This window comes from Sardina pilchardus, chromosome 14 (assembly GCF_963854185.1).
Source record: "Sardina pilchardus chromosome 14, fSarPil1.1, whole genome shotgun sequence".
Taxonomy (NCBI): domain Eukaryota; kingdom Metazoa; phylum Chordata; class Actinopteri; order Clupeiformes; family Clupeidae; genus Sardina; species Sardina pilchardus.
The window spans coordinates 5,096,197-5,106,985 of NC_085007.1; the positions used below are offsets into that span (position 1 = coordinate 5,096,197).

General features: G+C 46.6%; 1 protein-coding gene and 1 long non-coding RNA gene across 2 annotated transcripts; one reads left to right on the top strand and one right to left on the bottom strand.

Annotated features, from left to right (window-relative positions):
- Window positions 1-27: 27 nt before the first annotated feature.
- Window positions 28-2,618, top strand: LOC134100686 (uncharacterized). The gene is made up of 2 exons (XR_009941299.1): window positions 28-781; window positions 822-2,618. It is a non-coding gene; the product is annotated as an uncharacterized LOC134100686 (long non-coding RNA).
- Window positions 2,619-4,059: 1,441 nt separating this feature from the next.
- On the bottom strand, window positions 4,060-10,452 carry car15 (carbonic anhydrase 15). The gene is made up of 9 exons (XM_062554058.1): window positions 10,321-10,452; window positions 10,104-10,130; window positions 9,530-9,706; window positions 8,151-8,161; window positions 7,940-8,074; window positions 7,357-7,449; window positions 7,107-7,173; window positions 5,773-5,933; window positions 4,060-5,210 (listed from the first exon to the last, which is right to left on the bottom strand). The coding sequence occupies exons 1-9, from the start codon at window positions 10,376-10,378 to the stop codon at window positions 4,983-4,985; spliced, it is 957 nt and encodes a 318-aa protein (XP_062410042.1). The 5' UTR covers window positions 10,379-10,452; the 3' UTR covers window positions 4,060-4,982.
- Between the last annotated feature and the right edge of the window lie 337 nt (window positions 10,453-10,789).

The following is a 10,789-nucleotide window of genomic DNA, read 5'->3' on the forward strand; positions in this document are numbered from 1 at the left end:
GTGGGTGGGGGGGTGGGTGATGGGGGGGGGGGGGGGTGGTTATGTTTTGGTCCTTTGCCTTCTCCGGGACGCTATGTGTTTATTTTCCCTCTGATGTGTGAGATAGGCAGCCCCAACACACACACACTTCTTCAAAGACTCTGATCGGTTAGCAAGTGTTTTAGAGGCTTCAACTTTGCAACACAGACACACACAGGCAGATGGCCTTGTGGCTTAAACACACCTGCTGGCATCATTAAACAAATGCGCAGCATACGATCCGAGGGCCCAGGCAAATGTACCCAAAGTGTGTGTGTGTCTGTCTGTGTGTGTGTCTGTCTGTGTGTGTGTGTCTGTGTGTGTGTGTGTGTGTGTGTGTCAAGACTGATTGCCATAAGCTCTATCGTGAGGCTGCATTCTCCAGCTGCACTACACTACTCCTCTCCAGTATTCTTTTTCTTTCTCATGCACGCAAGCTCGCACACACATACTCTTTGGACAGGTGTTTGTCTCTTTAAGGTGTTCGATATCCATACGGTTTCCTTTGTGCTCCTGACTGAAGCCTCATTCTGTCTGTGTGTGTGTGTGTGTGTGTGTGTGTGTGTGTGTTTCCCCCTACTGGCTGCCTGTGGTAATGACGAAGACGAGCTCACCTGGAGCAACCCCACCCCCCCCCCCCCCCCAGCAGCACATAAACAACCCTCTCCTCTCATACTGTACCTGTTGAGAACCAGAGGGAGGGCCTGTGTTCACTGATGAATTAAGCTGCTAAAAGTGTGTGTGTGTGTGTGTGTGTGTGTGTGTGTGTGTGTGTGTGTGTGTGTGTGTGTGTGTGTGTATAGTGGGTTAATGGCATGGCCTGCTGTGTTCCTCGGTCTCCCATACTCGCACCTTCCCCAAAGTCAGAAGCTCATCTACAGTGTTCTCTCTACTATGTCCTTATATATGTCCTGTGTGTGTGTGTGTGTGTGTGTGTGTGTGTGTGTGTGTGTGTGTGTGTGTGTGTGTGTGTGTGTGTGTGTGTGTGTGTGTGTGTGTGTGTGTGTGTGTGTGTGTGTGTGTGTGTGTGTCACTCTCGCCTCACCTGAACCCCCATGCAACCCTCTATCAGCAGCGACCAATGGTGACGTTCTGTTCCTGTAGTGATGGCAAGCGCCTGCTGCTGATTGGCCATTTGTTTGGGTAGTATTGATGTCTTGGACCGTAACGATGGCACCCCTCTGCTCACGTCGTCTACCTGCCCTGCCACAGGGGGGCGCTATCTCCCTCTGACTTGCCTAGAAACAGGTGCTTCAAAGCCTCAAGTGTTACAGGGACTCGGCCCGTCAGCGTGTGCTTTAGGTGGTGGCTGACTTTCTATTCTACAAGGGTCCCATTCTGTGTATGTGTGTGTGTGTGTGTGTTTTGTGTGTGTGTTTTGAGCCAAGCTCACAGCACATTTGTGTAGCAGGGATTGCCAAATATGCCCCGTGAAGACTGAGTACAGTCACCAAGTCTCAAGTCTGTGTGTGTGTGTGTGTGTGTGTGTGTGTTCTGTTCATGATTAGCAGTGTTCTTGTGGGTCCTCCCACTATCCCATTCAGAGAGGTTGTGTGTGTGTGTGAGTGTGAGAGAAACTCCCAGCCCTCCTCTGCCACCCCCACTTACTTCTTGTGCTTGTTGCCACTCAGAGTGTTTGGTTATTGCCCCCGTTTTGCCCCCCCTCCCCTTATGATTGCACTAGAGGCCCATATGGCACTTGTGTCCCAGTCAGCCCCAGTCAATCCAGAGTCCACTTATTACCCCTCTCCTCCAGACACCTCACAGGGTAGGGTTGGAGGGTGGCTACGTTCACACAAATAAGACCAGTAATGTTTATATTGTACAGGATAGGAATGATTGTATAGAAGATATGAGGCTTTTTTTTTTTTAACCTGGCGGAGGGAATGCAGGTGATGACGACATAGCCTTCCTTTTTTTTATGAAGAAAATCAAAAAGAGACGGTGTATTTAAAAAAAAAAAAAGAAACACAACAAAAAATATAAATAAATAAATCATATTTTCAGGGATCATTAAGAAAAGAAGACGTAGAGGGGTGGATTCACTGAACGTTTAAAGGAGACAAAACTAAAGGTTCATCTTGTACAGAACACCCGATCTGAAAACCTTCCCTTTGAAAGATTGTTTCTTGTAGAAACGTCTTCTTTCGGCCCCATTTCTTGTTTTGGTTTTGTTTTCTTTCTAATCTTAAAGTGTAAATACTTTAACTGTGAATATAAATATATATATTTTTTTGTTCTTGAGGATGTGCTGCAGAGATACAGCTCAGAGATGTGTTGGTGTGTGTGAGTTTGTGTGTGTGTGTGTGTGTGTGTGTACACACATGTATGTATGTGTGTGTGTGTGTGTGAGTGAGAGAGAGCGAGACGGCGTAGGAACAGCACGGAGCTGGAGGCAGTCATTTCAGCTTGTGTCAAGCTTTATTTTTTATTTTGGGTTGTAAATTCTATGAAGACTTGTTTGCAGTGTGGGAAACCAGAGCATTACGATGCAGAATTGGCCAGGGGACCGGGCGGCTTCACCTCCTAGCCCCTGGTCTATTTATTACACCATCAAGTTTATCGCGAGAAAAAAAATCATGAAAAATAAAGTCATTTTTTCCAGAAGAATGGTTGTGTGTCTCATGCTCTTCTCCTATAGATACCACTCTGCCAAGGGGTATTCGAAGTGTGTGGTTTTGTGATAAACTTAGGTAATTTGACTCAGAGTGAGTGGTAAACCACCTACAACAACATGCCATTGTTTTGTCAGGCGAATGAAGCCATGCAGCTCCTCTATTAGGAGCTTGACCACTTACTGAGTTAACTTACCCACTAAACCACGTACTTGGAATACCCCCCTGTGCGCAACACGTTTAGGTTTTAGAAGTGACCAACTAGTCAATATTGTCCAACTAGTTTAGGTATCCTCTTTCATTTGATCCTCAAGGTAAATAGATGGTTATGTGAAAAAAAACGATAAACACACCTTGGTTTGGGATGGACCAACTCATTAGAATAAGGGACCTTTTCACAAAATAAGATCACAAACTATATCTCCAAAAGTCACTAGTTATCTACCAATTGCGTAATGGTTTTCCTACACATTAAAAAGTTAGCTTGCTAGACTTAAGACCACGAACACTGCTGACTACTAATGAAGTGCTGCTTTAACTTCAGCTTGTGCGTTGGCATCATGAAGGTGTCATGTCCAGGAGGAGTTAATGAGCTCATGTACACAGTGCCTCTGTGGCAGGTCACATGTGTCCAGCACAATGGGCCTCTTCAGCTGAGCCGGACCGGAGAGGACAAAAGCAGGCGCTGCGCCATGCCACAGCGAGCGTGTGACCAGGGGGGAGGGGGAGGGGGGTGGGGGCAGTGATCGATGCTGAAAAGAACGAGTGAGAAAGAGACAGAAAAAGAGTGATGGGACAGAGAGAGAGAGAGAAAGGAAAGGAGTGATAGGACAGAGAGAGGGAAGGAGTGTTGGACGAAAGAGAGGAAAAGAGTGATGGACAGAGAGAGAGAGGGAAAGATTGATGGACGAAAGAGAGAGAAAGGAAAAGAGTGATGGATAGAGAGAGAGAGAGAGAGAGAAATGCTGTGTGTGGGTGTCCTCTGTGGGCTCCTGTGTGAGCTCAGCCAGGGTGAAGCCTTAATGGCCCACACAGGAGACAAGCAGCGCTTTGTGAGACAGTGTGTGTGTGTGAGTATGAGAGAGAGAGAGAGACTGTGTCAGTGACAGGACATGAGTGGCATTGCGGTCATGGAGATGCCGTGTGTGTGTGTGTGTGTGTGTGTGTGTGTGTGTGTGTGTGTGTGTGTGTGTGTGTGTGTGTGTGTGTGTGTGTGTGTGTGTGTAGTGGAGAGGGGAGAGTAAGATGCGATAACAAGATAAGTGAGTTGATTGCACACTCCTCTCTACAGTTAAGAATAAACTGCTCTTTCCCCCCCTGTGATTCCTTTCTGAATGGCTCAAGGGTTCACGTCTGGTGCAAACTGCACACATTTAATGACTGAAATGATTCTGTGGTCAACCACAATTTCTGAAGCTACGACTCATTGTGTCACCTCCATAATTTGTTTATTCAAGTTTGTTTATTCTAAACAAAGTTAACCTCAGAAGGAAAACACAATCACTAAGCAGCATCAAGTCATGTCATGTTTCTTGTAAGGTTTCTGTGGTCTTTTTGCTTCGGCTTCACAGCCATCCTAGCCGTGGCAGTTTATGCACCAATGGGCCTCTTTGTCTCCCGGTCCATGTGCCCCAGAGAGAAGCAGATTCTGGACCAGATTAGGTGGAGAACACAGCCAGATCTGGACCATATCAAAACCAGATTACAAACAGATCTGGACCAGATCTGGCTTAGGGCGTACTCACACTAGGCAATTCGTACCGTACCTGAGTACACTTGGCCCCTAAAGTCCGGTTCATTTGACCAGTGCGATTGCTTCGTTCCGTACCGGGGTACGGTACGCTAATACGCTTGGAGGAGGTGGACTCTGGTACACTACACATGTAAGCACAGGACGTCATTAATGACAAAATAATGTTCCAATTAACAATCACATGTAAACATAAAGATTCTAGGACACAGCAACTCAATCGTACCGAAGTACGGTTTGATATATGCAGTGTGAGCGCAGACCAGGGACCAGAGGCAACCGTGCTCCAGTACGGTACGGGTGAACTGTACCTAGTGTGAGTGCGCCCTTAGTTCATGTAACAGATCAGGACTAGATTGGAACCAGATCAAGTGAATACAGTATCAGGATCCAGATCAGGATCCAGATCAGCACCAGATGCATTCCAGTGGCAGCTGCTTGTGTGTGATGTGTACGGTATCCATGGAAACAACCCCTTTGTCACAGTTAAGTCAGAGCCCTGCCCCCTCAATGCCTTCAAGGTGATCTGGTGCATCTGGTCCAAGCTCGGCCCGGAGTCGACCTGGATCTGGGGCGTCTCTCTGTGGCCCGGGGGCTGGTCAGGACGTGGGCTCCAGGAGGCTGAGGAGCAGAGGCAGGAGGGGGAGCAGGACGACCCCAGAGAGAGGAGGTGCTGCTGGGCAGGCTGCCCCGGGGAGCTGGGCGTCCCTGGAGGCCAGAACCTGGCGGCTGTAGGTGGGGTGCACGTGCCTGAAGTTGTTCTGGAGAAGGACGTCCTGGTCGGACTCCTCTTCCGTGGAGAAAACGCCGACCGCAAACCGCTCGTACTGAGCAATGGGGGGAAAATGGCAGAGAGATGAGCTCAATCACATTGATTGAAGACCATCAGCTAACACACATGAATATAGGATTACAGAGTTCCTTATTGTGCCTAGTTCATCAACACACCAAGCAACTCACGGAGCCACCAACTCACAGAACCAAGACAGAACTAAATACTCTACACTACAGGGAGTGTGTGTGTGTGTGTGTGTGTGTGTGTGTGTGTGTGTGTGTGTGTGTGTGTGTGTGTATTCACCTAAATACTGTAGGATGTGGACAATGAGCACCTATGTGTGTGCACTACCTGAGACTAGGAGATGAGGAACTATATATATATATATATATATGTGTGTGTGTGTGTGTTTGTTTATTTGTGTCTATGTGAAGGCATTACCTGAGACCAGGAGATGAGGAACTACATGTGTGTGTGTGTGTGTGTGTGTGTGTGTGTGTGTGTGTGTATGTATCTATGTGAAGGCATTACCTGAGACCACATGTGTGTGTGTGTGTGTGTGTGTGTGTGTGTGTGTGTGTGTGTGTGTGTGTATTTCTATGTGATGGCCCTACCTGAGACCAGGAGATGACCACGGGAACCTCATATACGGTCCACAGCACCACCTGTGAGCAGGGCGGGGTGGTCAGGCTGCCATGGTAACGGTAGTAGAGGCCCAGGTGGTCCTGAGGGAGGAGATTGGCCAATGGGAACGGCCTGACCGCGACACTCTGACCTGAGGAGAGAGACCAACCAATCACAGATCACCACTCTGACCTGAGGAGAGAATCCAACCAATCACAGATCACCACTCCAATGTAAAGAATATGACTTGAGCTCCTTGACTGGGAACACCACACCTCTGTACATAGTGTACCTTCCCTTCCCTTATCGCTGTACTATACTTAACTATTTTCAACGTCATCAAGGTCATGCTTGTAGCGCAGGGCCAAAACATAACCCTATCCTTATTCTGTAAAAAAAAGACCAACCAGCCTTCAATTCCCATCATGCTCTGCTTTACTACTGTTCTAGCCTTTCTACTCTACTCTCAAGGTCACTAAGGTCTTCGAGGTCGAACCAGAGCTCGTCTATGGGCTTATTATACATTCTCTGATCAAGCCTTCTCCCCTGTAACATTACTTTCGCATGGTTAGCATCACCAGTGGTCAGCCCAACTGCGGCAACTCTCCGTAAGTTTCTTTGGATAAAAGCGTCTGCCAAATACTTACCAAATAAAAAATTGTCTCCATTTTCTACCAGACAGATAGATAGATAGATAGATAGATAGATAGATAGATAGATAGATAGATACTGTAGATACTTTATTGATCTCTAAGGTATCTATCTATCTATCTATCTATCTATCTATCAGTCAGCGCTCGACTCCACTCACCGGGTCAATAAGGCTATTCAGGTCTGACCCTAATAACCCTGCACAGCAGAGGAAGGAGTCCAACCAATGAGCCTTCATTTCCTGTGAGTCTCAACTCTAACTCTACAACTCCAAAGGTCAACAAAGCCATACAGGTGGAATCATTACCTTAAAGGCACTCTTAACAGTTTTTTTTTACTTTACATTTCCAAAATCAAACCAAACATTTCCAAAATCATTTTGATGGCACATAACCATAACTCAGTTCAGCTAGCATGCTATCGCCACAAAAGTTGTGGGTTCAATTCCCAACTGCCACCAATGTGCCCTTGGGCAAGGCACTTGACCTCCAGTTATGTCCACTAGACTGGTCCCTGCAGTTGGAATCTGTAAGTCGCTTTGCATAAATATTGTCCGCTGAACACACAAATTAAAATACACACACACACACACACACACACACACACACACACACACACACACACACAGCCCAGCTGTACTGTGTGTCCTACTGTGTCTCTGCCCCCTACTCACCTTTATGGGTCACTGATGGCAAGGCCTTGGTGATGGGGCTGAAGCCCGAGCTCTCAGTGTAGGACACCTGGAAATGGACACAGAACACACAGCAATACTCAAGAGCTCATCTGCGCTCTATGCCTGTGTGTGCATTATATTGTGTTGGACACACACACTTACATCAATAAACACAGCTAGGACTGCAAGAGCTCATCTGCACTCTGCGCCTGTGTGTGCGTTAGATTGTGTTGGACGGACACACACTTACATCAATAAACACAGCTAGGACTGCAAGGCCTGTCTGATCCTCCATGGCACTGGTCAGGTTTGGATGAGAGGTCTTCATATTTATTATGTGCATCTGTGCACATGAATATGACATTAAGCAGAAGTCATGGAAACACATCTCTATCTCTATCTCTCTATCACTCTCTCTCTCTCTCTCTCACCCACACAAACACAGATCAGTGACACATCACAAGTCACTGCATTGTGTGTGCATGCATGTGTGTGTGTGTGTGTGTGTGTGTGTGTGTGTGTGTGTGTGTGTGTGTTCCTCAACTTTATAGGGAGTGTGTGTGTGTGTGCACATTATCCTCACCTCCATGGGGAATCTGTGTGAGTGTATGGTGTATGTGTATGGTGTGTGTGTGTATATGTGTGTGTGTGTGTGTGTGTGTGTGTGTGTGTGTGTGTGTGTGTGTGTATGGTGTATGTGTATGGTGTGTGTGTGTGTGCACATTATCCTCACCTCCATGGGGAATCTGTGTGAGTGTATGGTGTATGTGTATGGTGTGTGTGTGTGTATATGTGTGTGTGTGTGTGTGTGTGTGTGTGCACATTATCCTCACCTCCATGGGGAATCTGTGTGAGTGTATGGTGTGCTCTGAGCCGTTGGTGGCGAGGCTGCCCCAGTGGAAGTGCAGCTGGAGGGTGCTGTAGGTGCCGGGGAGACCCCCCCCACTCACACTCATCCCACTGCCCACCTCTAGAACCACTGCACAACACACACACACACACACACACACACACACACACACAACACATCATCCCACTGCCCACCTCCAGCACCACTGCACAACACACACAACACACACAATAACACACTCATCCCACTGCACCACTGCACAACACACACACAACACACACACACACAATAACACACTCACCCCCCCCACTCACACTCATCCCACTGCCCACCTCTAGAACCACTGCACAACACACACAACACACACACACAATAACACACTCATCCCACTGCCCACTCACACTCATCCCACTGCCCACCTCTAGAACCACTGCACAACACACACAACACACACAATAACACACTCATCCCCCCCCACTCACACTCATCCCACTGCCCACCTCTAGAACCACTGCACAACACACACAACACACACAATAACACACTCATCCCCCCCCACTCACACTCATCCCACTGCCCACCTCTAGAACCACTGCACAACACACACAACACACACAATAACACACTCATCCCACTGCCCACTCACGCTCATCCCACTGCCCACCTCCAGCACCACTGCACAACACACACAACACACACACACACATACACACACACACACACACACACACACACACACACACACACACACACACAATAACACAATATCACACAACACAACACCACAATAACACAATAGCACACAACACAACAACACAACACCACACAATAACACAATATCACACAACACAACACCACACAATAACACAATAGCACACAACACAACAACACACAATAAAACACAATAACACACAACACAATATCACACAACACAACACACAATAACACACAATAACACAATAACACAATATCACACTATCACCCAACACAACACAACACACAATAACACAATAGCGCACAACACAATATCACACAACACAGCACACAATAACCCAATATCACACAACAACATACAACACCAAACAATAACACAATATCACACAACACAATACACAACAACACATCATCCCACTGCCCACCTCCAGCACCACTATGCAACACAGTGGCAATAACACAATATCACACAATATCACACAACACAGCAAACACAACACAGGGTACAATAATGACACAACAGGACAAGAACATCACACTAAAAATACAATAACACTGCAACACTACAGACGATATGAGTGAAAACAAAAAGAAAGGGGGAGGGAGAGAGAGAAAGAGAGAGAAGGAGCTGACCACTGAGTGAACTATCCCCTCCTCCCTGCCGTGCCAGTCACACTGTCTTCTCACCTGTGTGTGTGTGTGTGTTTCCTGTCCCATCTCCTGTATATGTGTGCATGTGTGTGTGTGTGTGTGTGTTTCCTGTCCCATCACCTGTATGTGTGTCTGTGTGTGTGTGCGTGCGTGTGTGTGTGTTTCCTGTCCCATCACCTGTATGTGTGTGTGTGTCCTGTCCTCTCACCTGTGTGTCCATCGTTGCGTAGCCTCCACTGCCCTTTCTGCACCGAGTCGAAGCCGTCCAGCTGCAGCGGCGCCAGCGCCTCGTCTCTGGTCACGGCGTAGTCCAGGGCGATGGGCGAGTGGTGGGACTCCAGCAGGGGGTGGCAGCTGGGGAAGAAGTCTCCCCAGGCGTACGGGTCTCACGGGAGATGGCCACAGTAAACACTCATAATCTAGTCTCACACACGTCTGCATTTCACTGCACATAACACAGTAGGCTACTGTACTGTAATTGCTTGTTTGATGGACTGAGTGTATTATTGTTGATTTTGTAAGGTGACCTTGAGTGTTGAGAAAGGCGCCCATAAATAAAATGCATTATAATTGTATTATTATTAATTCATAATAACAGGCTACATTTGATCTTAGAATAGCGCCTTTCAATAACAATATACAAAATACTTAATCACAACATGAGCATTATACAAACTAAATGCTGTGAAATGACCTGGTAGAAATGATGATGCTATAACACAATCATTCGTTCTGTCTCCTCCCTCAAAGGAAGAACGACTTTGGTTAGGTCAGCCACTTACCACAGTATCCCTCGTCATAGCAAAAATCTAAGGATGGAACAGTATATAAAATCAATGTATGACAGTATATAAAATATGACTGATTGATTGTTTTAATACGGCGTGTCAATTAAAAACTTTTAAAACAAATAAATACATTTTTTCCATCCAACAGTGCGTTACCTGAATAGGCTACATACAAAGATTTGCACCATAAGTGTTCTTATTTATCACTCACCGGTAGAAGTTGCTAGACAAATAATTGAAAATAAGGCAATAACTGGAAAAATCATCATATTCAAGAACTATTAGCCTACACTCTCCCTCATTCGCACTGAGCGGATGAACGCATACGTACAGCAGGCAAACGTGTTTAAATAGCGGTCCAGATGCCGGGAGAAAAGGATGGAGGGGGGGGGGCGGGTGTTCTGTGCGTACTTGTTCGTGTTGGTGACTGCAGCTCCAACAGACACAAAGATACGGGTCGCGTCACTCCAACTCGGAACGAGTTGCATGTCATTCACACAACCATTTTTAAGTGGACATGATACTCTGTGAATGGTCTATCTCAAGCATAATGTGCTATGGGCCATGGAAAAATTTAACACAATAAAACTTTAAAGCGCTCACTGACCCACACACACCTAATCTTACCAGCTCATTATAGTCCTTAGATTTCAAGAAATAATATAGACTAACAGGCATAC

Excerpts from the sequence above, each read along its gene's own strand:
- car15 (XM_062554058.1), bottom strand. The coding sequence starts at position 10,378 with ATGATGATTTTTCCAGTTATTGCCTTATTTTCAATTATTTGTCTAGCA. Across the intron at positions 5,934-7,106 it reads GCCATCAGTGACCCATAAAG|GTCAGAGTGTCGCGGTCAGG; the intron begins GTGAGTAGGGGG and ends CTCTCTCCTCAG. Across the intron at positions 5,211-5,772 it reads TGGTCATCTCCTGGTCTCAG|TACGAGCGGTTTGCGGTCGG; the intron begins GTAGGGCCATCA and ends CCCATTGCTCAG.